The sequence below is a fragment of the Eurypyga helias genome, unplaced genomic scaffold, assembly GCF_000690775.1.
Source record: "Eurypyga helias isolate BGI_N326 unplaced genomic scaffold, ASM69077v1 scaffold19632, whole genome shotgun sequence".
NCBI lineage: Eukaryota > Metazoa > Chordata > Aves > Eurypygiformes > Eurypygidae > Eurypyga > Eurypyga helias.
The window spans coordinates 50680-78231 of record NW_010236813.1 but is presented as its reverse complement, the minus strand read 5'-3'; the positions used below and the strand labels follow the sequence as shown (position 1 = coordinate 78231).

Genomic DNA, 27552 nt, shown 5'->3' with positions numbered 1-27552 from the left:
GGAGGTTGAGTGCTGCTTCTAACGTTGAGGTTCTTGGAAGATTTGTGCATTCCTGAGAGTACGGAAGCAGATTCATCTGGATTCTCTATTGTCAAGAGATTTGGTACTGCCTCTTGAATCCTGGCTCCTGCTTCTGTTTGGCAGTCCTTGATTTCTCAAGTCACTGTAAGCTTTGTTTCTCCAGGGGTTTTCCTCTTGTCTTTGGGGAGTGGACAGGAATTTTGAAGATGTTGAGAGCTCTTTAAGTAATCGTGACAAGCATTCATCTGTAGCTTGACTTTATGGAGATGCCAGAGATCTTAGACATAACTAGAAGCATGGTAGTTATGTTGCATGTTCTTACAGCTTTTTGTTAAGGAGGCTTAAGTGTAACACATTTCAACCCATTTCAATAAATATGAAACTGCATAATATTTTTGTAGAAAACTCAATTTGAGTTTTCTCAGTAAATTGTTAAATACAGATTAAAAAAAAAAAATTACTTGCTACGCTAGTAAGTTCCAAACTTTGCTTAAACTCAGCCAGTCACGTGGCTTGTGCAAAATACTAAATGGAAAGGAATTTAACATGAAATACTGATTTCAATACTAGAGTGAGAAGAGGTCTTTAGATGCTAATGAAATCAGTAATAGGGCAGTGTGGAAATGCTACCACCACATACAGTTAGTTCATACAGTAACATACAAAGCAGTCTTTCAAACATCTGACAGAAGAAATGACAACCTGAATTTTCTAGGGCATATGAGAACAGAACCCTGATGGAATTAATCTACCCTGCTCTCCTCTCCACTCCTGCAATCATTTGGGCTGCCACTTGGGAACAGAGGGCTTCTGAAAGAAAGTCTCTTGACCTTTGAATATACTCCCAATGACACACTGAGCCGGAGGCCACAAGACAAAAGTGGGAAGTTTATGCAGCAATATATAACTTTAAAGAACATTAAGTTGTCATTGCTGCTTTGATCAGTGATAGAGTATACTTTGATAAAACTCAGACAAAGGGCTTCAGGCTGTAGCATCAAAACAATGCATTCTGTTCCTTCTGGTTTGAAAAATGTATTTCTACAGTCTGTTTTTAAAAAGTGGAATGTGCTTGTGAGATCTGATTAGACATGGCACACAGACCTAAATAATGAAGGTCAAATACAATTATTTGGTTTTTATGTTTTGATTGTTTGAAAACTTGGGTTTCAGATTTATGGAGTGGACTCGTTGTGACACCGTACCACAGAAAAAAATAACTCTGGATGTGGCCACAGTTTGGTTTGAATTCAGTAATTATTCCATTTGTGGCATTTGTTTTATGCGAGTTTATTGACTGCACAGCAGAGGACAGGAAGGAGAAGTGGAGGGTCTTTGGTTGCTCTTGGTCAGTCTTATTCCTGTGGAGTTGAATATAAGATGTAGAAAAGCAGACTGCCAGGAATTTAATTCTGCAGGTGTGTAGTTCTGTGCTGAAGTCTTGCCCTGAGTATTTGAAGGTATTAGTTATGAACATGGATCTGAAAATCCATAAAGACTACAAAAACTAACATTCCTAGTTGCTTTTATTTCATGTATTAACCTGCGTTGGCTCCAAAACTCCACAGATCATTCCTTCATCCACAACTCTGGTAAATCCCCTCCCGCCCTGCAGATTCTGGGTGGCATCTCTGATGATCTTTGTAACTGTGAGGGTATGATGTCTCATTGCTTGTCTGGCTAATTTGCTCTGCAACTGTCTTCAGTACTGTTGAACATGAATGCAGTCACTTGTTTATTATGGTAGAAGGCTTGGATCTATGTTAAGATATAGAAGGTTTTTTTGTTTAATTTTGTGCTTTTAAAAAAAAATGCAAAAAGGGATCTTCAGGATTTTTCAACTTTATACTCAAATGAGGATAAAACCTGCATGAAAATAAATGCCACGAAAGTTACTGTAACTTGTCATTCCTCTCCTTTTGGAACTTCTTCCCTCAACATGCTGAATCCTCTACTGAGAGCACAGCAAAGCCTCTTCTTTGGAACTTGATACAAGGGTTTTTCCATGTTATGGCTGGCAACAGTCACCTTCTGAGCAACATACCTTGGGGCTGTCATGAGGCGGGTTCTCCTCCTTGCGCAATGCATGTATTAGCCTGTTTTTGCTTCACGAGAGGAAGAATATGGGACTTCTAGTAAGTCTCTTCCCTTCAACTGTTACAAAAATCATCACATTATTGAGAGTTAACGTATTCTGAGAAATTATCCCAAACTTGCGTGATCAGGTAGTCCCTAATTTCAGATTAGCTTCCTAAGGAATTTCAGAAAATGTAGGTTTGTAACTCATCTGTCAGCACTGAATTCTTCTGATGATGACTGGTAGTAAAGATATGACTTTACTGATGGCCTGGTTCAGGACATGTGATAATATGGGAAATTCACTTCTGAAACTTCAGAACAGATGCTCTTTAAAATACTTTCAGAAGTCTTTTTTTTAGAACTGTTACCCAAAAGTAAAACCAGACTTAAAGGGAGTTTTAAGATGCCTGGGGCCTCTCTCATGAACATTTGCCAATAGCTGTTCATGTGGGTGCAGACAGATGTGGATTGACAAGGCTGACACTAAACCTCTGAGATGGAGAGCTGGATGGATGCGGAGAAGGATGTGTTTCATATACAAACGGTGTTTGTTTCTGTAGTATGAAAACTTATTTAATACAGACAATCTGTTCAACAGTGTCTAGTCAGGCTTTCAAAGAAACTCAGCTTTGAACAGATATTAAACTGCCGGGCACTTTTTCTCTGAAATTTTTCATCGGTTTGTAAATGTGTGAAAAAGGAAATGGTAGTAGTAACTGCTTTGCAAATTCCAGGTTTACATTAGAAATGCCTTACCGATATCAGTATGCTGTGCTGCCAAAGGGCTCTAGCTTTGGTTTGCTGCACTGCCTTATTTCGGGAGGGTCCTAAGCAAAGACTAAGTTAGCCATACAGGCCTTTACAGGAGGATTGTGTCTGTGCTTCCTGCCTTCACGCAAATTATATAGAAATAAATAGATGGTGAAAACTGCAGTTCATTGTGTCCTTCACCACTATAACACGGTAAAAGTTGAGCAGTGTGCATCTGCTATGATGCTACATGGCTGCAGACTTACTCATGACATTCAGTAGTAGTTAGTTCATAGAGCCTATTTGGCTATTTTGTTTTCAGAAGGAAATTACCTGTTAACTAAGCTAAAATAACTTGCTACTCACTTCATGTAAAATGTTTTACTAATTTGAAATCTTTGAGATTCTTTTTTGTTGCACCACATTAACCTTTAACAGGAAAAAAATAGCTTTTGAAGCTTAGTCTTTTTAATTTTTAGGGTTGGGTGTTAAAAGGTAACCTGTGTACTTTTGTGTCTATGATTCCTTATTCCCTAAGCTCTGTAAGTTATGTACAGTGATTAGCTGTATTAACGGGTAGTTGATTTTACTTGTGCATTAAGCAAATGCAATTTACTAGTGGGACTGGAGTGCTCAGGGAAGCTTGGAGAACAAAGTCATAAAGTCTTTGAAAGTGAACAAACACAAATTGTTAGTGCTGTGCAATAGGCTAACTTTATAAGGTATTGATTTCCATTTTGACCTTGCTGGCCAAATATAATTTTCTTTTACACATACCATTGTGATAGAGTTAAAATACTACTTCATTATTGACATCCTTGTTTTTACTCAGCTAGTCTATTAAATAAATTGTGGCAAAATAAAATGCATCATTTACTGACACTGAGTCTAAATGGAAAAAGCCTTTAAAGAGAATACGTCAACTGGAGGTATTATGTGAGATTAACTTTCCTGTGGTTCATGTCACACGCACAGAGTTTGATACCTGTATTTCAGTTATCTTAATTGTATTGCAGTGGTATTTAAAATAAAGACCTGTGTTTAACTTAGCATTGTCCAAATCGGCATTAAATTGGTATTCTTTATAGAAGGCTTTGATATCGAGCTACTGCAAGTATACTCCAGTTGGTAATTATTTAATGTTTGAGAGCTTTATGGACTCAGACTACTTACTGGTGTTGCCGAAGTAATGCAATTTGGAATGACTGAATGGGGGCTTTGGAGTATAATTGCAAGCTTTACTTGTCTACTTTGTGCTGATTTGAAACACTAAACAGTATCTTCCACTGATTAAGGTAAGGCTTGCAGTTGCTCTCAACGTTTTGAAAATCAGAACAATTGCTAGTGTTGTTTCAAGACAGGTGTTGTCTTTTTTGGTGATAATCTTAGAAACTGTTAGTAGTTGGTCCAGTAGTTGGCTCAGTAGTAACCACATCATTAGTAGTTCCTACCTGCCCTTCTCCACTGGCGACTTAGCCAGTCTGTTGGGTGGCCACACAGACACTGCTCAGCACAAATGAGCTGGGAAGTGTGGAGGAGCAAGAGAAGCTGCTATCACCGTGGCTAGAAAAGAGCATCTGAATCCCGAACTTACATCTGAGAAAGATGTACCTCTGCTGTGGTGGAAATCTGTCCCGTGAATGTTTAGCCAGTCCCTCCCTTGTAATTACTGCTGCAATTTGTAGTAACTTCAGTGGCCTGGAAGAACTCTTATTTTCATAGGACTTCAGTTAAGACAATCCCCCCCATTAGCATTCCTTTGAAAAACAAATATGGTGGGTGACTCCACTGCCATAAGTGTGGTTCCAAGCTAAAGATCTTCCTTGGAAATCTTTTCTCTCATCTCACTCAAATTTGTAGTTGCTTTTTTTTCTTGTGGAGACAGAGCTTACCGTCAAGGAAGAGGGTTTTTGGTATGTCCCAACAGTAAGATAAGTGAGCATCACTTGGTCTGAAACTTTAATGCTTTTCCACTGAAAGATGAAAATCTAACCTGGACCTATTGCTTTTTTCATGCATTTAGCTACTTACTGGAGAGGAAGAAAAAAAATCCAAACCACCAATGTCAAGAAAAGGAGGAAAGATGTGTCTGTCTCCTGTTGGTTGGAAACAGTTGATAGCAACAGTCACAACAGATAGGTCTTTGTTTGGATTGGTTAGACACTAGTGTAGTAACGGGTTAGGAGCTACTATTCTCTTTGTCAGAGACCAGTCCGTTGTGTTGATCTGAAGTTTTTCATTTGAAGAACAGCAAAGAAAAAGCTCTCCTAGAATTTATAGCCAGGACTTGTCCTGTCTTTCTGGTTTCCTGAGCTATCTTTAATCTCTCGTAGGATGCTCATTTTGTTTGCCTTAGTTTTAGGCTATTACTGATTTGTTCTACTTAATCGGAGCAGAGCATTTAAGTAGCCATCTCTACCTGGCCAGCATCTTGAGGTCAAATCATTAGCTCTTTATTTTATGCACACATTTCTTCTGGAAGGCTTTTTTTCCCCTCCCCTATCCATGTACTGATATTAGTGCACAGTGAATTGTAGATGATGTGCAGCAGTCAAGATGGTAAGGCATAAACAAAGCAAGAGAAACATAACAGGTCTCATGCTTTATTCATGTCACATCTGTTTATGTTCATACCACCCAGAAAAAGAAAAGCAGCTGCTCCTCAAAGGAAAGACAGCAGCAAAAATACAAAAAGAGGTGTGTCTGTAAGATACTAGGAGATTTTTTTTTTTTCATGCAATATACTTGACAAAGTACCATTCTTTCTCTTCATGCTTCATTTCGGTTCCTCTATGCAAAATTCGGGTTATCATTTAATTAAACAATAGAATAATATTAATGTATTAATTTCATATCCATTACGTGTTTGTGTAGTAATAGTACACTGCAGCAAAATGAAAGGATAGATTGTCTTCTGAAACAAAACCAAAACAAAAATCCAAAACCAAACAAAAACCCCCCAGCAAAGCTGGTGGGTTTACAGCCTTGAGTTACCTTTGTACATAAGCCATTTTTTCTCTCCCTATCCCTCTTGCCCTTTCAGCCACCTTTTCCACTTTTCTCATGTATGCTAATTTCTGGGATTTTTGTCATCTGATTTGTTATCTTTGAGACCATCAAATTATGCAAGAAAATGGAATTCCAAGCCTGCTTGTCAAAGCATTAGGATATAGAGACTTTTTGAAGCTGAAGGGTGACAGTTAAAAAAACTCCTATAAATGGACCTGGGAAGGCACCTGTCCTAAATACTTTGAGTGGATGCTTAGACGTAGCTCTTGTAGCTACTTCTGTAGCTGGTTCTGCTGAATCCCGAAAGCATGCCCACCCTAATAATTTTCTGTCTGAGAAGATTTGTCTTCGCTAGAGAACTAATTTACTTGCGTGGGTGACTTGTGGCAGTGGTTCACAAAGACCCAGGTAGGCTTAACAGGCGTGATGCCAGCGCAGTGAGGGTAAATATGGAGCACAGCCTAGTAACCACTCTGGATCTGTCTTGTGCTTCAGTTCAGGTGCTGAGGAAAGCACAGAGAGCTGGACCCGTGAAGTACAGAAGGCTGTCAGTTTTGTTAATGTAAGTTTAATTGTGGTAAAAGATGGGGAACCAGTGACCTTTAGAAGAGTTTGACTTAATGAGACCCTCATGCCTGATGTCGGTTTTCAGCTGCTTTTAGCTGAACTAAAATTACTGTTTAGCCAGACTGGACTTCGGAAAGCCACTTTTCTCACCTTTGCTTCTGAATGATGGTACAAAATAAGTAGGGTTTGGTACCAAATGTGCATGTGGCATTTAGCAAGGTTGAGGAAAAAACATTCTGTTTAGGTATGTTTAGTAGAAGTATGTATTTTTCACTTAGTTTGGGGTTTTGTCTTCCTAAGTGTTCTGGAGAAGAGTCAGTATAGTTTTGGCTGAAGTAGGTGAAACTGAGAATTGGGAACATTTTTTGAGGAGTGTTACCTACATGACTATGTTCATTCGCAAAGACAATCTTGCCCCAGAAAAATTTCTTACCCTGTTCTTTCCAACGAGGATATGTGTGAAATACAGCCATAAATATTGCCTTAGAAGTAATAGATTCAACTTTGATCAGCCGGGATAGAGGGTTTTCTTTAACAGAAATTTTATGGATTTGAACTCATTCAGGACCTTATTTAAAAATGGGTTCTTCATAAAATAGTTGTTGCTGTATCACAATATCTCTTCCATACTTTTTTTTTTTTCTTAAAATATTGAGCAAATATTAACCTGTGTGGGAAAAATACAAGGGAAATAATCATCTCCAGGTTTTCTAGGCTTTAGAAACAGAGCATTTTTCAAGTTTTCTCATTAGACTACAAGATCTGCATACAACAGTGTCAAAATGTAAATGTGGTTTAGTTTACCTCCCCCTTTCTTTGTCCTTAAATCTAATGATACCAATTTTCAGTTATGGTCAAACTTCCTTGTTTGAAGACGGCACAGGTCTATCGTAAGTGCCAATTTGTGCTAGAAAATTTAATTTTTATAGGCTATGAAATGTGAACTGCGTGGTAGGACAGTAAATGTAATGTAATATTTATTAGGCTATGTAATTTGCTTTAACCATCTTAAAATCTAATTAAGTCCTCCTGAGACATCCCAGAGCAGATCTAAAGGAGATCTTTTTCCTCAATCTCATAGTGATTTAAACTTATATTTCCTGTCCAATATAGTATTAAACTGATACTATTATCAGGTTTCAAATTCACAGGCATTTATGGAGACTTGCATTTTTTTAATGAGAGAGGTTGTAAGTTCTGTAAGTATGAAAGATTTCGAACACCTTTTGCTCACTGTTGCATGGTTTTATAGGTCTGATAGGGAAAATGCCTCTTACACTGAAGTTCATGGAAGTTGATTAAAACAGTATTTCAAGGATAAGGTGTGGTAGCCACTCTTAGCACCTTTCCTTTCCTGAAGCGACCACTGTTTTGGATATCAGCATAAAGAGAGATCACTGTGTGCGTAAGTCCAGTGTTTCAGCATCGCAGCACTTGATTCTGTATGGATTCATAAAAATATATCCTTCTGGGTACCACTAGCTGGAAAACATTACTCTGTGGTATATACCCAAGACTTGTAGTGTGAAGCACTGCAGCCTTGGGACAGTGACAGGCTTTCCTTGTTGCGTTTTCAGGTTGCATTTTTATACTGCTTTCTATTTATTCTTCAGTCATTGGTTACTCTTGGTCGCTCTTCCTTTAGAACAGTTAATGTAAGGTACTGAAGAGTGCAGAGTTCAGATTAACAGGGCATTTTTTGACCACAGGTTCTACGTTTCTTCTTCAACCCTAGGCTGATATGCCAGAAAATGTCTTGTTCATTGAGAATCCTCATGCCTGAGTTTGCAATTTTAATATATAACCCACTTTTTCATCATTCTGGGATGGAAATTTTTAAAGCAGCCTCATTTCATTTTAGTAATGGATGTGGTAATTTTCAGTGCTTTGTCCTCGTTCCTATGAAGTATTCTGTCTCTGTCCTCATACACAACATTATTCTTAAAGGAAAAAATGATGCAAAATGCTAATTTAATATTTGGTCTGTCTTCCTAACTTCTCCTTGTTGTCACCAGTTCTTAATTTCTTGCCCTTTATTTCTTGTTGAGAAACCTTTTGTTTGTCTGTGAGTTCCCATTTTCCTGACCTCCTGGCACTTAAATTCTGTGGCCTGACCTCCAAGTGCCAGCTCTCTGCTGATCAGTCCCTTTTTCCATTCCTTGTAGGTTTTCTGCTTTCTCTTAATATCCTGCTCTGAGGTGTATTCTCATGCCAGGTAGGTCTTGTAGCCCTTTCCTGTCCCCCTTTTTCCTTTACTTGGAGGAAAAGACTCAGATAACGTGGGATTTAAAATAAATCCATGCCTTCCATGCACTCAAATCCAGTTGTGTATGTGTTTCATATATCTTTGGATGAAACTCTAGGTTATGGCCCAACAGGGAAAGGTGGGGTTGCTCTTGAATTGCAAAGAAAACCGTTATTTTAGAGTTCTGCAGCTGGTGAGGCCTGTACCCCCAGCAGGTTAAGGAAGTTTGAATTGCCTTTGGCAATCATTGCATGTTGTATAGGCTGCTTACCTCCAGATGGTTTTTTTTCTTCATGTAAAACCATCTTAATTAATTTTAAAAACTGACATTTAAACCATCTGAATCAGAAATAGATTTTTCCCTTTTTTCCTGATGCTAGGTGTGTTTATGCAAATAGAACCGCTTTTCTTAGAAGGTCAACAATTTTGGAAGTTCCCTGAAATTCTTTCAAGGTTTCACTTTCTTTAACAAAAAACCAAAAGGTATGGTGATTCTTTTTTCTTTATGTTGAGAGACAAACCTATTTGGCAGTTTTTCTTTTGAAAACCCAAATGCATACGATAACAGTTCACTTGTCCCATTCTCCAAGTGGTTGGGAAAGCTATTACCATGAATGCAAAGGCTGCTTCTTGGAACTACAAAAATCACTTCTGAACCTTCATATTACCAAGGATAAAAAAGATGAATCAATTACTCAAGCCCTGGCAGTTTAGAATAAAGTCTGAGGTATTTATGTGTACGTCTGTCACTGAAAATACCTTCAGAAGGCTGTAGGCAGGACTCTGGGTATAAGCCTGCGTTTCAGTTTCTGTGAGGTAAGGTAGTGTGTGGATTTACAGTCTGTCAGCCACTTTGTGTGTATTACGCCATGAACACATTGGTACCATATGGCCAAGCCACGGAATCGCCAAGCTTTATGTGAGGGCAGGAATCCGTGCAGATGGACATGGCTGAGACATGAGGTCCAGGGAATTGGACAGGAACTTCACGTTTGGACTTGGGTCTTTCCAAGTTAGAGGTTTAGCAAAGCCACTGAGGATTTTTTTGTGGCTTCTGGTATAAAATCAGGGCTCAGTGCTCTGGCATGTTGATTTTGATAGTGTTAATCCTAGAGCTAATATAAATTTTAAATTATACATTTATGTATTTCATTTAAATGTAATTGAAGTGCTCTCTGTGGTTTAATGGTGCTGTATAATGCTTCTCCCTTTCTTATCCTTGAGGGCAGGGGGGCAGTGTCTGAATAAAAGTCCCTTCTTTGTCAGTCCTTTATATTTAGGAATAGCTATTTTCTTTTCTGAGTCTGCCTAAGATTTCTGAAGTCTACCTCTCATACATGTTTTAGTGGTTGATGAGGTGCTAGCAAGACAGAGATTTGTAAGTCTTTCACTGTGTTTGTTAGCCAAGGCATCCTTCAGTATTTATGCTGCAAGATTTTTAAAGCAGGGATAATAGTATTTAGTAACTTAAAGCTTGAAAAGGTTATTAATGGACTGTTTATGTTGTCTGTTACTCTTCTTTATTGTTTTCCTTTGCTTTAATGAGATGGAAGCCAATTTAGTGTCATTAGTAAATGCCTGAGCATGTTCTTTAAAATGAGCTTTCAACACTATGGTAGGGATTCTGGGGGTTATATCTTTAATCTGATGGCACTTTAAGTTGTTTGGTTTACTTTTTAACTTCATCATGGGTCCGTGGGTGTTTCTGTAACATGTGGCACTATACGTTGAAAGAGGATGTTTACATCTGGTATGCATTGGAAGATTAAGGTAGGGAGGATGAAGTTTTGGTCAAGTATGTGTTTTTTGGATGAAGGATAAAGTGAGAATACTTTTATTTCCTCTTAGATTTGAAACATATCATTCTAGCAATGCCTTTGAAACTCTGCCAGCTTTGCCAACCGTAACATTTATGGGATTTTGAAACTGAACTGAATTAGAAAACTGTTTTTAGTGGCAGAGAAAAAGGTTAGTGCATGAAAATAGCTAGGCCTATTATTGAGTGCATGTGGTCAGTGGTTTGGCTGAAAGTAGGTGGCTCTTTTCCTGTCACTGTTTTCAAGCATATGCTTTGTTTGTGATGAATATAAAACTATTGAAGAACAAGTTCTGCTGCAATTCTTTTCCACACTACTCTTTTGCTGTTTAGTAGTGATTATTTTGCTTTTGCCATTCATTTTCAGTTTTGTAGTTAAAAAAAACAACTTTAATGCTTATGATGCCTGATGATGTCAAAACTGAGAGATTTGAAGAATGTGGTCATCTGTGTATAGCAGCTGCTTCCATCAGTGCTGTTTTATAAAAGGATGTGTGTACTGTGCTGTTGATTGGAGTTAATGCTGGAGTTGTTTCAGTGGGCAGAAAATTAAATGTGCACACACTTTTTTAATTAGTTACTTTTGTGTAAATAATACTAAATTATAACTTCACTTATTTTCCTTTTCATGTTTTCAGTCTTGAAAGTTACATATATTGCAGTTTTTTCCCAAGGTCAATTTCAGATTTGTCTTTTCTTTTCCCCATTGTGTGGCAGTTTGAAATTAACCTGGCATTTTGTTTTCTTCTTTGGGTGTAGTATGCAAGTTGCTACCTTAGAGTTAGGGAATTAACAATTTTTTTAGCTCCTGCTGCAGAGAGCTTAAGGGCACAACAGGTTCTGTTTAGCTTTAACTTAAAACAGTGTTACCCTATTTATATCTTTTAAAGAAAAAATCTGGGTGATAGAGCTGTAAATTGGGCAGATTGTGTAGATTGTCTGGTGTTTTCAGTGTAGAAAATTCTAGTGAATCTTGTTTTAGCAGCATCAGATGCAAGATCTGGTTTCATCCAGCGAGAGCAAAGTACATTTGGTTCTGCAAGATGCTGAGAACTGCAGTAAGAATTAGGGGCACCAAGCATGTCATGAGTTGGTTCCATGGCTGTGAAGTACTTAAAACAAATCAGAGCTGTTTACGATTTCGCCATGTTTGGGGAAAATAATTTATAGTACTATCCAGTTTTTAGAGTAACTGCAAAAGAATAACAAAATGAACAATGAGAGAACCTGTAGAGCTGCTTAATGTATTTGTTAGTCAGTCTGTGAAGTGCAGCCTGGTCCCACAGGCCAGAGAGAAGGAAGATAACACTGTTGCACAAGTGAGACTACCTGTGTGATCATGTCTCGCAGATTTCTAAGAACTTCTTTTGTTTCCTACATAAAAAAATACACAATACTATTTACAACACAAAATGTACTTTTAAATTGCTTAAAATGTTAAAGAAGAATCTCTAGAAGCTGTAATTATTGCAACTACAGGTTAGAACTTACTGTAATATCTTACTGCAAGATAACTTACATGTTATTAAGAAATTTCTTTTGTAATTTAAACTAGGACTTTTAAATAGTGTTCTGGCGACAGAACTGTTGTTCCTAAGCTTGCTTGGTGCAAGACTTGTCACCAAGCAAGAAGTGCTGTGTGTGTATTTGTAAATCTCATTGCAAGAGAATATTAAGTAAGGTGGATATAAGCATTGCACCCTCAAATGTTTAAAAAAACATAATTATTTGAGTTTGCATGAGTTTGGAGTCATGTGAAACACCCTTAATAACAGCTGTGTAATGTGTTTTTGTTTGGGGGTTTGGGATTTTTTTTTTCTAGTTCTGATTTTAAGACTAGGAAACGGCTTGTTATTTTTGACAGTAGTAATTGTCACAGCTCAAGAATGCTCTATCTTGAGAGATCTGATTTAAACATAGTGTCTAACTGATAACTGTTCCTTGTCAAAAATATTTGAAATATGAAGATGATGGAGATCATTAATATCAGTTCTGAACATTGATTGATAGAACAGTATTTTAAGAGAAAACCAGCACAGCTAACTGATGACCTTTGTTTATTTATGTGAGAGATATTTTTTTGTGAAAATAGCTACATGAATAATTCATAATGCCTCCTTTTTGGATTGTAGAGGTTGGAGACCTGAGGGAGCTGCAAACGCTGGACATCTCAACCAATCGTTTGATAACCTTACCTGAAAGGCTGCATATGTGCCTTTCGCTGCAGTACTTGACTGCGGACCGAAACCACCTATGGTATGTTCCCCGCCACCTGTGCCAGCTACCAAGCCTCAATGAGCTCTCCATGGCCGGAAACCGCCTGGCGTTTTTGCCACTTGGTGAGTCACCGCTGTCATGGGCCTGGGGGTGGGTCGGAGAGGAGACGGGAAAACAAACTTTCCGTTCCAAAAAGAAAAAAACAAACAAAAAACACCCCCACCAAAACAAAGGTGAGAATTTATTTTCTCTGGTGGTCCCTACAAGCTTTGTTTATGCAGTTGTCACAGTGATCATATTGCTGGAAAATATGTTAATAAACCAAAAAAAAACCAGTCAAGGTTTCATGTCTGTTTTAAAGCCATAGGTCAGCTATCAAATTTGCTTTATTTTTAGCTAACTGAGGGGGGAAAAGAGTTTAAATGATGTTGTGTTTAAATATAGTACTATGTAATCTGAGTTCCACCACTTTGGGTAATTATCTGTTTGCTGGGTCTGGTGATTAAACTAAGGTTCTTCGCTTGGGTTTAAAACTTGCTGTGGAATCCCAGCGACTCCACAGAAATTATTTTTCATCCTTAGGAATGTTGTTGGTACAGCATAATCTAGAGAAGGTTTAGTTTGTGCTGTGTGTAGGCATCCATCAAAACTTCCACAGTAGTAGCCCAGGAAAGAATTAATCTGCCTTTTTCTCAACACTTTTAAAGTTTGGAAGTGCAGAAGCAGGTCTCCAAGAAGAGGAGGAGCAGTCAGCGTGTGGTTTTATGTTGTGGGAAGTAGCTCTGTTGTCAGGAAGTGTGGACTGTATATGCTGCCTGGGAAAACCAAGCCCTCTTCCATGCATTTATTACTTTCTAGCCCTTCTGTGGGCTTATATCTGCTGAAACAGAGACATGCGTGCAGATCTGTGATGTCATTTGAATAACCATTAATAGATTTTCTAGAATACGGTCAGTTTGGTGTTAATTAGGTGCAGATGAAGTTATGATAATCACACTGAAAAGAAGCTAAAAATTGAGGTGGCTAAAAATGAGATGATAATTTCTAAATTAATTACATTATATAGGTTTAACTTAATTTTTTCAGAACTAGCATTTTAGTCTTTAAAGAATTTTATGATCTCTCTGATTTTCTTATCACCTTAGTTTTATGTTAGTGGAAAGTAAGTGCAAATAATGTCTCCGGACAGTGTTTTAGTTGTCTCCCAACACAGGTCATTATATAAATGAGAGAATGAGTTCCAGGATGCATCATCCAGATTCCACCATACTAACTAAAATAAGCAAAGTAGATTCCCCTATTTTGGCATATATTTCTAACTCCATTTCACGAGACGGGAAGTTCAGTCTCTTTAATTTTGCAACAATAAGATGCTGTTCAGTAAGACAAGATGTGAAATACTCAAGGGTAGAATTTTTTGCTGCTTTGGCACTAGTAGCTTATCTGTGAGTGTGCTGTGACCTGGATGAGCCATAGATCTGCTGAAGTGTTTTAAGTTCAAAAGGAGGAAATAAATCTCTAATATAATGACACACCTTCTTTTTTTCTTTATTTTTAGACTCAAATTCAAAACATTCAAAAGGAACTTTTAAAATAACGGGAAACATCAAAGCCTGTCTATTGACCTTGTTCAGTAGTTCTTAATAGTGACTCACTGGTGAACATTTGGAGATAATTTGCTATCTGTGGATATGAGACTGAATCATAAATCCTAGAGTTCAGAGGAAAAGCAGCACAGTATAAATGTAAATGTTTAATCCTTCCTCTGAAGAATCAGAAGGCTTCAGAGTGATCAAGATGTGATGAAATAAAGTGGAAGAGAGAGTTAGTGCATTGAAAAGCAAAAAGATTAAATCTGCCTTCTGTTGTATGGGAAAATATTTTTCTTGGAGTATTACCGAAGTTAAGGCATAACTGTAGCATTATTTGTGCTAGCTGCACATGTTGGCTAATGGGTCTTTTTGTGTGTGTTCTTACATCCAACTTCACTCGTTAATGACTGAGTAAGGACATGAAATAATGGTGAAAGATACTGCAGAAATATCTACAAGTGATGTTCAAGTAAGACCTGTCAAACTATTTTTTCCCATTAGGGAGTTGAGTTGAAAAGCAGACGTTTTACTCGTGTCCTGACAGAATGTTTTTGTCTTTTTTTATCAGACTTGTCCACGTTAGAGAGATGTTTGGAACATACTGCTTAATGCTTTTAAAAGTGTGATTTAGTTTATTTCATTGAGTGGTTGACAAGTACTGTGTCAAGGAATCTGTTCTTCCTCGTCTAAGCCCCTTGTTAAGTGTCATGGAAATCTGCATTTTCCTGCTCCTAGATTGATAGGTGTAAGATTTAGTCCAGCAGTAGCACAGAACTTTCACACCACTGCTGGATAGGTACTATGTAGGGTTTTTTGTCCTGTACATTCTTTTTAACTTTGCATGTACATGCATCTTAAAAAAAAAAAAAAAAAAAAAAAAGAAGAATGTTTTACAAAATACAACAAAAAGACCTGATGCCACTCTGAGTTTCAGAACTGGTACATAAACAAGCAGATGGGTAAACAATAATGAATTATTCATTTGTTCTGCAGAAAACACTTAATTCTTGGGTTTGCCAGTATTAAATAAAGAAATAAATATTTTTAAGCTGTTGAGTATTCCAGTTTATATTCAATGAAATAAGACTGGTGGATCTGAGCCTTTGGGCCTTCCTAATAGATTTATTTTAAAAACAAAATTAAAACAAACCCCAAACAAACCACAACACCAAAAACCAAATCGTATGTGTTAAGTTGAACAGGAAACTGCATTCTGGACAGTCCTGTTATTGTCAAGGTGGTTTTCATGTTGTTCTAATAAATGGTTTTTTGGAATTTTGTTCTTGAATGGCAGATGGAACTACTGGTCATTTTATATCAATCTGCTTAAAATACAAATTATCCTTTGATAGAAATCTAACTTTAAAATTTTGCTGTTAGCAAATGTGCCTGAAAACAAATTCTATTTGAAGCAGAAATTTGAATCTGATGACATTGCAAAAATAAAAATGATTTATGTAATAGAGTACAAATATCATTAAAATAGGCCATAAATTCTCAAGTGTACTGGCAGTACAGGGCATGTTATGACAGCAAATATTCAGTGTTATATCACTTTATTGAGGGTTTATGTGCACTTTTTGTTTAGAAAATGGGTCTAGTAATTATCAGTGCACAGTAAACAAAGGTCTTATTCTACCTCAGTATATGCTGCTTTTGTGTCCTTGCCCTCACAGTATGGTTAAAAGAGCATCGGTGCAGACACACAAGAGCTTTTGTTCCATCTTCAGCCATGTGGAATGCATATGCCAGGGCCCTGAGGTTAAAAATAAAAGGGGGAGGGTGGGGAGTAAAAAAAGTGGAAAAAAAAAAATAGAATTGGGGTTTGTTTGGGACTCATGGCATTTGGTCATTTCTGGGAGAAAGGTCTTTGATCTGGCAGCCTGCAAGGGGGAAAGTGGAAATGTTTTAGACACAGTACAGTGCTTGCAAAAGCCACATGAAAACCTTCTTTGTAGCTTTGGCGTTCTCATAGATGGACAGTTTCCTTATTTTACAGAGTTCTTCAGAAGCGTGTTTTTTGCGAGCGTTTAACAATATTTGTTGACTGATATAAGACATAAAAATTAATGTGGATGGGATACAAAGAGCTTTTTAAAGTGATGATTTATTTAAATTTAAACTTTATGGATAGTGTTTGAAACTGGAAAAAAAGTCTTTTGGGGACTAGAAGATGCGTGGTTATTGAATACAAAGAAACTATATCAAAGGAACATTTATAGTTACAGGCTATTTGGCTTTGGGAATTGAATTTTTCCTACTGAGATATTTTGTCTAACATCCAAAAATTTGCTTTAATTACCTAGGAAATGCAGTCAACTCGGAATCTAAACATAGCATAAGATAAAGACAGAGGGAAGAGATGAGATGCAGCCGAACTCCCCCCCTCAGCGCATATGAAAGACCAGCTTTAGGGCTTTTTTTGACTTGCCTGCTTTTCAGCCCATTTGCATACATCTGTGTAGAAATGAGCACGATGAGTCTCCTTTAAAATTTTTTCTTCCATTCTCTAAATTAATAAGTTAAACAGTAGCACTTCCAAGCTACCCCAGCAACCCATGGTTTTCTGCTCTTAGAATAATTGGCTTCTGCAACACGAGGCGATAATCCATGTGCCATGCACATGCTATCTGCTTTCCATGTTATTGGCTGATTCTCTTCCAGCCTTAAAATATTTTATGGTGTTACAGTGCCTCAGTATTGCAATATTTTTATTCATTATAAAGTAACAATGTTTTTGTCTCATCTAAAAATATCCCAGAACTTTACAAAACTATTTTCAGCCCTGCAATACTGAGCCAAAATTAAACGGTCTTTTTGAGGTGTTAGCTCGTAACGATGCCCAGCAGCATCTCCCAGCAGTGCCCATCAGTCAGCAGAGAGATTTGTGCTTGCTTCTTGGGGCAGGACAGTTGACAGACGCAGCAGGTAGCTCTGTGAACTGGGACAGCTTTGGGACAGGGTCAGAGGAGCGTACGATGGTTGAACGTGTCCCCTGTTGTCCAGTGACTCCAGTTTGAACAAAGCCCAGGTGATGGTCCCTGAAACCTGACTGTTGCAGGGTGAAGACCTGCACTAAAAGGAATAAAAAACCAAACTGTCACCCCGAAACCCCTCAATTTTTCTATGATAGCATTTTTATCTCAGAAAATGCATCTCTCTGTTTTCTGTTGGTATCATCGCTTGCTCTTCGTATTAAAGGTTTTATGATGTGACACCCTCTGAACCTCCTCAGTGTGAGCTCTTAGGGTTTCTGGTGTTTACAGCTGCCATTCAAATGGGTGGCAGCTGAAGACATTCAGTATATTTTAAGATAGCCAAATGCTTGGGGGATTACTTAAAATGTTTTTGTGCATGAAGTGGTCTCCAGAGCTCTTATGAACAATAAAACAGGTAATGAAGAGGTTGTATTACCTATTGTCATAGGAGGGAATCATTATTCCAAATACAATGTCAGTATAGAAGTATCATGGGAAGTAATTTAATTTTTATTCAGTTCTTGGCCACAATTACAAAAGGGACAGAAGCTATGTTAATTCCTCTGCTTATCCTTATCTTTATGCCAATCCCGGTAATTGACAGTTGATAAAGAAGGAGAGTCAGAATTAGTTGATGTTAGTGTTGCCGTGTACTGTGGCTGATTCAGCCAAGTGCCTGTTTAGCTCGCTTAGTTTCTCTAACGTACTTATGAAAGTTTAAGAAGTTGAGAGGCACACAGTCTTTTTTTCCCATAATGCGTTTCGTCAGGGGTGCAGCCTCCCCTCCCAGGCTGAGAGGCTTTCAAACATCGTTGCTTGGTTTGTGCTTTCTGTTAAACGCGTGTGTCTTTTCCAAACCCAATGTCTTGAACAGCATAGGAACCACAGATTGAACGGGCTGCCCAGATGATCCTACTTGTCAGCTTTCATGCCAGTTCAAATTCTTGCACTATTTAGTTCACTCCTTGCTTTGTCTTCTTACGTCTCTCATTAGCACGTATTTCACTTATTTTGGTACCAGACGGTTTTAGCACTGACTACATCTTGCTAATAAGTGAAATTCTTGTTTCCAAGAATTCATCCTAAAAGCCTAAATTTTCCCTTTTAATTTTGCTCCATTTTCCCACTTCAATTTTCTAAACAAAATAAAATTATTCCATACCTATATGCTCCTATCTGGAGGCATGTTAATATAGCCTGTGAAGGTATTGCTTAAACATGCTGTACTTGCCTCTTTTGAGTGCCAGCAGAGAGTAATTTAACAAAACTAATGCAAGAAGCACACTGTCAGATGCACTGATCAATTACTTGTAGCCACAACTTGTGTGGTATAATATTCTGCTGTTTTAATGCTTGTGTATTTTTGTGTTCTGTGATTTACTACATCACACAGCCTTATTTCTGCGTGATTACTGGTTGTATTTGCTTATGCCTAATAAAATCAAGCAAGTGTCTCTTCTTGGAGAAAAGAGAGAGTGGGACGGACCGTGTTCTTGTTTGTCTGTACAACTTTACCCAAGATAGTGAAGCTCTGATTTCAGTGACATGAGGCCAGTTAATGAAAGAAGGTTTGGCCTTATGAACTGGAAGTATGTGCTGCAGATTTGAAATCAATTGTCCCTTTGCTTCTACAAACTGACCTCAGAATTGGTCAATGTTAAAATTTTAATTATTTATAATGGGATTTTCAGGGCTACTGTAAAGGGGTTTGGTTTTGGTTTTGTTTGAGTAATTTTGAACGCTGCTCTCTGAACAGCTTTTTACCTCATCCGTAATAAAATCATCAGCTGAAATTTTACAACCGAAGTACTAATTTGTATTTGCTTACTTGTGAGTCCAATTAGCTTATTTATAATTAAGGAGAGTTGCTTTGCTTTGAATTGTCATTGTCATCCCTTCTCCCTCTCATGTTTTTCTCATTTTCTGAACCCAGATTTAGGTCGTTCCCGGGAGCTACAGTATGTGTATGTGGATAACAATATTCATCTGAAAGGCCTCCCATCTTATCTCTATAATAAAGTCATTGGTTGCAGTGGGTAGGTATGAATTAATTCAGATGTCTTGCATGTCTGTTCCTTGTAAAACTTGTCATAAATATCTGTCTGTATGATACAACTGATTTTTGTGTGATTGATTCAGAACTGATGTTACTTTGAAGGCACTACTGCAGCTCCTGGTTCTGTTTGATTCTTATAATGAATCATCTGTGTTAATTGTTGACTGTGAATGTTTTAGTATTAAGCTGTAACCAACAGTACAGTTACTCTGAAGGAGCTTTTAATGACAATGTAAGGCCTAAAGCTCCATCCCAGTTGCGTTTAAAGGCTGGCCAAAAATGTAGGCTTCGCAGAATTTCCCAGACTAAAGAATGAACTAAATATTTAACATTGTTGCAGCATCTATGTAGTTCTTAAGTTCTCACGTGTCTGTAAGTTACGGGCGGTGTCTTGGAATGTCACACGCAGCTCCTTCACTCATTTTACAACCCAGTATCAACTTCCTGTAGGTCTTGGTACCTACTAACTAAAAAAAGTAACTTATTTAGGAATTATGGATTGACAAGTATATTTTTACCTGTGCATTTTAAAAATATCCTAGGCTGTCTCATGTTTGTGGTTAGATGTGAGAAAAAAGTGGTCTGTCTAGGACACTAGCTTAATTCTTTCTGCACTGACACTAGCATAAATTAGGATCAGCACCACTGATGAATGGAGCCTTGCTGGTGTAAAACTGATCAGAAGAGGATTGTCCCCATTACCATCTAATTATAAATTTCTGGAATGCTTGCTCTCAGCAAATCTTGCATTAAATATAAATTCCCTCTCTACAGCCTGCACTCTACTGCAGTATCTGAGATGCTGAGTCTTGGCATTTTAAGGTTTTTCTAATATTCCCATGTCAGCTGGTTGTGTGATATTTAAATACTTGCAGTTGGATTATAATTCTGCTGAACTGTGTGCAGTCTCAAGCTTCTACTAACTTTGTTCTTCAGTAAAAATCATTTCTAGCCTTCTTTAAGAACTGATTATAAATTGTAAGACAGACATTAAATTGACCTTAAAGGTAATAGAACTGTATTGAGGGTGACCAAAAACACTACTGACAATGCAGGGAATGTTCCAACGAGTTTGGTCCAACTGTTCTGTCTATTTCAGGGATTTTCAACAACACTGTCTTTATATTTTCATGTTTTAAGTCCTTATTTTATACTCAGTCAAAATAATATTATCTTTGCACTGACCTCTTGTGTAGATATTACCAGTACTCATTGCTGTCATTACGTGTATGCTGCAGGTGAGGCTTGCTCCTAGTTATCTCTGATGGAGAGTAAATAAATCTAGAAGGGACCAAAAAAAGTTTCAAGTGTTGCAATGAAATTAATGTTTTAAGTCTTTTTTTCCTTAATAATATAGAATTTAAAAAATATTTTTAGTTAGCAAAATAATACTTTGGTATACCAAACAGATATTTGTCTTTACATTGTGAAACCATCTTGAAACATCATAGAGGATTTTTAAGGAAAGTTTTCAACATAGGAAGAGCACTTACATATTATTAAGAAACCAAAGGTTTTATTTGATAACGTGCTGAGTGATGTTAAATTGTGTAATAATGGTCATGTGAAGAATTTGTGTGTTCTTTTCAAGAAAGCATTAGTAACCAATGCAAGGTTTTCGTGGGTCAGGCGGGAGTTGAAGGTTCAGGCTTTAGCGCTTCTGTCTGGTCATCCGCTGGAGAATACAATCTGACATGCTGCTGTTACTAACATAAAGCTGGCTTTCTGAAAATAGAATATAAATTGCATTGTGTAAGTAATGAATCTCTGTCTGGGAATCCTGCAGTCAAACTGACTGAAGAAGTCTTTTATGTAAGAGGTGATGATCTCAGCACTCAAAATAAATTTTGATCTTATTTTTTGCGGATTGGATTTCATAGGCTCCAGCTAGGTATCTGTCAGTCTTGCTGAAGGCAGCCAATAGATGGTCACAGCTTTTTTCCCCCAGTTATTTATTTACCAGGGTTCTTCTGCAACTCCATTTCTGCTAGCTAGATAGACCATCCTCTGCTCTTTAACTTCCATGGATTTTTGAGTTTGTTTTGGGTTTTTTTATTCTTGTACCCAGTATTACTCATGTTGAGATTCCTTCCTTAATCCATCCTGATTTAAGGGTGTATTTCTCTTAAATTATTCCTCTTGATGGTCTGTTTTGCTTATTTACTGTTTTTTCAGTGTTGTGGTCAGGCATTAACAGCCTCACCCTTTGTGTAGAGTAGACCAAATGGCCCAGCTCTCAACTACAGAAACTGTAGTGAGCTTATGGGTGTGTCTTCTAGACAGGCTGGTAAGGGGTTAATCACTTTGAAAATACAACATTATAGATTTATTTCTTGTGACAGCTAACTCATTGGGTATGGATTGCTGTGGAATGGATTGTTGGAATATTGGATCTCTGAATTTCTACTTATATTTTAACCCCATTAATGGTTTGTGGGAAAGCATTAAATATTTAACAAGAGACTTATTGACTTGCTGTTTGACACTGCTCTTTTTTTGCTTGTTTCTATGGGCCGTTTTCCTTTAATCAGAAGAGATGCAATTTTGTCATCGGAGAATTACTAAGAGATTTCTTTCACATCTGATAAGCTCGAGCGTAGTTACTTCAGTTTTAGGTCCAGTATCTAGGAAGGCTGACAAATTCGTGTTCTGTTCCATTTGTTCGGACTGGCCCTAACAAGTCGCTCTTGGCTTCAAATTTAAGTTGTCATAAACAATTCCGATTCCCCTGTTGACTTCCCCAACCTCTTAGTAGAATTTTCCTATGCGTGTCTCTTTGGTATGATAGCTTGCAACAGGGATCATGTGAAGTGTCATTATTTTTACTACAAGCTAAGTTTCTCTCCTTGGATCCCAATAACCTTCCATTTTGCTCATGATTTGGGAAGGACAAGGCTAGTACACTTACTAGGGTATTTTCCCACTACATCTGAAGCTGTTATTTTTTTGTCCTTCATCCACCCCCCTGCACTCTCCAAGGGTACTCTGTGGATGGGGAAAGGTGTAGTACCAAATCACCCATTGGCACTTAAATGGTATTTTTTGGTGGTTGTAGTTTGCCTCATGTCTCATAGTTGAGAAATCCATTATCTTAACTGGTTGATGAAGACACAAGAAGCCAACTGTTAAGTATGAAACTGCTCCCCTATGTAAAATATTTATTAGTAATGGCATTCAGAGGCTAAAAGAGATTAGTGTGTTGGCAAAGGGACACGTAGTGCACTTGGTTCACCTCCTGGGGATTGTGTTCTCGTTTTTCCAGCTTTTGAATACTATTTGATAAGTTAAGACCTCCAGATGTTCCATGACTGTCATGTCACAGAAGGTGGCAGTCTATAGAACACGTGTGTCAACATAGAATCATAGAATAGCTTGGGTTGAAGGGACTTTTTAAAGGTCATCTAGTCCAACCCCAACATGTAACGCGCTCTGCAAGGAACCCTTGAATGGGGATGCACTGAAGAACAGTATCAGGCTTATGTTGGATTGATCATCTGGGTTTCCCCATGAAGTTTCTTTTCTAACTGCTTTCTAAATGCTTTGTGTTCTTCTAGTTGTGGTTCTCCAATTCAAGTTTCAGAGGTGAAACTACTCTCTTTTTCATCGGGCCAGTTGACTGTGTTCCTGCCAGCAGAGGTGAAATCTATAGGGACAGAAACAGATCATGTGCTGCCTTTGCAAGAACTGGCCATGAGGACCCTCTATAACACCTACTACAGTTTTTTAAAAGGTATGATATTTCTGCCTTGTTCAGATTACAGAAGGAATCAAAGTGTTTTTCTGGTAGTGATGGGAACATTTCAAATAGCTCTTCAAAGAGCTGGGTGAGGATTAATATTCTAAAAGATTTATTTAATGAAATTGTTTGAAATGCTATATTGGAACAAAAATGTCCAATATCAAAAAACAGAGATTCAAAGACTATTTCTGAGGTTGAGTGGTGCTTACAAATGGTTTCTTTCTTGAGGACTTTATAAAGAAGGACGCTTTTTGCAGGAGAAACTCTTTAATGGAAATAGGAGATGAGAAACACAGTTCCTGAGGCAAGATTAGATGCATCAGCCAACAATGCAACTTTCTGCCAGGCAGCACACTCCTAACTGGCAGACTTGTTATACATAAGGCAAAAGAAATGCTAGCAGCCCTTGGCCATTTCAGTACAACGTGACAGCTGAGCTGTTTTAGTTCTGCCCCAATTCAGACTCTTTGCTGTAAAGCGGCCCTTGGCTCATCTGCTTATGCATCATGCAGTCACATGAGTTAGCAATATCTGATGATAACCTGCAGATTCAGATTTTGTCAGATTTACATGTGTTGTGGCTCTCCTATTCACAGCATCTTGGGAATTCATCAGCTTTAGAGGTCAAAGTAGAAAGCAGAGGGTTACAATGGGAAGATGAGAGGGTTATGGTAAGGGGTCACTTGTACCATGGCCACTATTGCTTTACCAGGAAGAGCATACGAGGAGGTGTGCATCAAAAACAATGGAGGGAAGAAGCTTCCTGTTGAGGGGTGGGATAAACATACAAACCTGTGTTCATGGGAAATGACTGCTTTGTGGAGAATGGATTTACTGACGTAGAGAACATATTGAGCAGTGTGAGGATGTATTTTTTTCTATATTTCTATATATGGATGGGAGAAAGTGGGTTTTTAGTTGTTTAGTATTGGGATATCAGCTGCACCAAAATTACACAGTGACATGCTGTTTCATTTTGATTTGTAATATTCTAGCCTTTGAAAAGGAATTTGAGAACATCAGGTACAAGATCTTTTAAATCATCGCTAACTACTTTTCTCACCCAGTTGTGACTTGCACAATAATTTCTGACATATGACTGTGTGAATGCGGTTCCTGAAGATGTTGGTGAAGTTTGGTTTGGGAACAGCAAAATAGCATTGCAAAATCACTTTAAGAAATTATTTGTAGATGGTTTATACAAGGCTGTGAGCATTATATCTGCTAGCAGCCTAGGAGCAGAACCTGAAAAAGATGGTGAAACACTTTTTATAACTATCTTGCCTACTTCTAGTTTGCTACACTGTACTGTGCAGTCTTTTTACATATTTATATATACATATACACACACATGTATGTGTATTTGTGTTCTGAGTGACCTTATTAAAGACTCTGTGTGTTACCACTGGTGACACCCGCGTTTCTGTGAGGCAGAAGTAATGTGTAGTTCAGGCAGGTGTAAGATAATGGTGTGTGGGGAAGCAGGTGGCACATTAAAGTAGCAGACTGCATCTATCACTGCCTAAATTTGCAGTTTCAAGGGTGCTGTTAAATACTTGGCTGCTGCTAGGTAAGTATGACAGAAGTGACTGGACTGCTTTACCTCAATCTTTGCTTGGCTACAGAATGTGACCTTTTCTTTCTGACGCAAATGTGCTATTCGTCACGCTTGTCTCAGTCGAGGTTGTTGTGGTACGTTGTGTATGGGGTTAAACCTTACAGGGATTGAAAGCTGAAAGTAGCTGGGTATCACAGAACTGATTTGTTGGGTACTGCATCTTGTCTTGATTATTCAGCACCTAAACGCATTCACCTGTCCCGGCTGTCTCTCAGTTTCTAGATGGAGATTAGCATGTTGCTTTTAATTTATAAAACACTGCATGGCTTGGGCCAAGCCTGAGAAAGTCATTGTGCTTTCCCATGAAATGACCCTGGAGGCCCTTTTGGTAAAAATAATGGCATCTCCTATACTGAGGGGCATGCTTAAGAGATTATAAATGTATTGATCTTTTTGGTTGTACCTGTGAGAATTATGCTGGGCTGCATTGTATTTCTAGTAATTCTAAATATTTCAGTTCCCTTCTTGCTGATGGTGGAGTTTGGGTTTTTAGAGAGTTTAGCTACCCTGCTGGATTGGTTGCTGTTAGGAAAATACTACTGATGTCCTTTTCAGAGTTTTGTCTTGTTCTTAATTTCTAAAACCTCATCTAGATCATCTTTGTAACTAAAAATGCTTTATGATACATTACTGGGTTTTATTTGTTTGAGCTATAATATTTTTACCTGGGTATTTGGGTCCAGTTAATCTTATGCCCACAGATGCTAAATTTATGTGTTTAACTTTTTGAGCTTATACATGGAAAGCATCACCCTAACTGTGGTAGTGTGTTACCTTGCTGTTTTTTTGACAGTCTTAAGAATGCGAGACAGCTGATTTTCTGAATTGTTCATGGATCATGCTTGTTGTGTTTGACTTGATCATGCAGTTGTTTTGTTACAAACCTTTTTTGTTTCTTCTCTAGATTTGAACTTTCTGACTCCAATCTCACTACCCAAAAGCCTCTTGGAATTGCTGCACTGTCCCTTGGGACACTGCCACCGCTGCAGCCAACCTATGTTTACCATTTCTTTCCCTTGAGGGAAACTCCAATGGCAGGATTGCATCAAGGGTAATTATACAGGAAACTACACTGGGGTTTCATTTAGGAAGAAAAACACCTTATGGAACAAAGCATGTTCTTAAGGACTTTTTTTTAACTTCTGCATGGCTTTAACTTGTTTAAAAAATGGTTATCATTCCCTCCCCTAGACAAGAATATACAGTGTTCTTCAAAATGCCATAATGAATACAGTCTTAAGTAGCTGACACTTGATGCAAATCCACAGAAAATGTGATCTAAACAGGGCAGCCTGTCATCCTTATCTCTGTAGCTCGTGCACTTGACATGGTAAGATTATGTGGAATTGTAGAGGGGTGATAGCTGGTTTAGAAAGATGTGAAGGTCTGGATTTCAGTTTTGAAGAGCTTACACTGGCCATGAAAGCCCACAGGGTAGGGATCCTGAACATTTGAACAGCACTGATTAGCACATGCCACATCCATGACAGTAACTTCTGTCTGGATTTGTCTCACATTCTCTATTCTCTTACAGGAAAGGATAGTTTAGTGTTGAACTGGATTTCTGTATCAGAAAAAAGCACAGATGACATGAGCGCTGGGTTAAGTGTGATTTCTGGGTTAGTAAAAACCAGATCTTTAAACGTTTTTAAAGCAGATATCTAGGTCCCTGCCAGGAGGAGGGTCACAGTGAGGCTAGCATCACGCTTTCCTGTTGCCACCCCTGCCGTAGTACCTGGCACAGTGCGACAGCACTGCTTGTCAGTTGCCCTTTCTGAAGGGCTGGGCCCAGATTGTTCGCTTGCCTGAACCAAAGGAGGACACGACTCAAGTTATTTCATGCCTTACAAGCAGCAATTTCAGTAACACATGAGCAAAGCTGAAGCAAAGAATTGCCCAGCTATTTTCCTCTCAGCTGTTAAACCTACTGGCTGTAACACCCAGGCACACCCTCTGCAGAAAGAAAAACCACACGCTGCTGCTTTAAACTAGAGACATAAGAAACCAGGAAGGTTTTTGAGCACTGCTACAGTGTTTCCCTGCCGTTGTATCAGGCTGTCATAGAGCAGTTCAACTGTCTTTTTCTGAAGTGTTGAGATGGGCTAATCTTGTATTTTACAAACCCACATATTGTCTGCTGTGGAATGAGGCCAGGAGCTTTAATCTTTACTGACTACTGTTCCCCCCTCCCCCCCTTTTTTTTTTTTTTTTTTTTTTTTAGGAGGACAGCTGTTAGTTTTGTGGCATACTGCTGCTCCACCCAGTGTCTGCAGACTTTTGACCTACTGAGTTGATAAACATTTCAAACTACTCAGGAGTGCTGCCAGTTTAAAGCTGTGTTAGACGTCGCGTCCCATTGGTACTGGAATACTGTGCGTGTGTGTGTGTGCCAAAGCAGCAGAAGTGCCCAGTCGGGAACACTAAGAGGCACTTAAATCCTGCCCTATCAAACTTGGATGAACCGCAGAAACTTTTCGGAAGTGTAAATACCAAGCTTTTCAAAGTATTAACTTCTCTCTCCTCCAAGGCAGCATGCAAACCAAACAAATTCACAAGCTCTGACTTCAGGATTTCCAGTATTTTTTCAAATGTGGCTGTCTTCAGGTTGACCCATTGCATCATTTGAGGCAGTTTTCATTCCTCTAACAGGAAAAACAAAAAGCTCCAATTATAACAAACTGGTTTTCCCTTACTCTCCCCTTCTCTGTGATTGCCCTACAGCTGGATTCAGGTGTATAGATCTCAGCCTACAGAAACCTTTGAAGGATCCCAGTGACCTTCCCATAGCACTGAGCTTTATTTCCTCCCTCTCATAATACTTTCCCAGCAGTTAGCATAGTTGTATACCAAGTCTTTGACGGTCAG

General features: G+C 38.3%; 1 protein-coding gene across 1 annotated transcript in view; it reads left to right on the top strand.

The window, feature by feature from the left end:
• The window catches only part of LRRC28 (leucine rich repeat containing 28), a 44020-nt gene extending 16815 nt beyond the window's left edge, over positions 1-27205 (top strand). Inside the window, 6 exon segments of the mRNA XM_010147237.1 lie at positions 12620-12826; positions 19208-19310; positions 22885-23060; positions 25592-25693; positions 25696-25738; positions 26909-27205. Of these exon segments, the coding sequence (XP_010145539.1) occupies positions 12620-12826; positions 19208-19310; positions 22885-23060; positions 25592-25693; positions 25696-25738; positions 26909-26981 (704 nt within the window). The 3' untranslated portion in view covers positions 26982-27205.
• Positions 27206-27552: the final 347 nt, after the last annotated feature.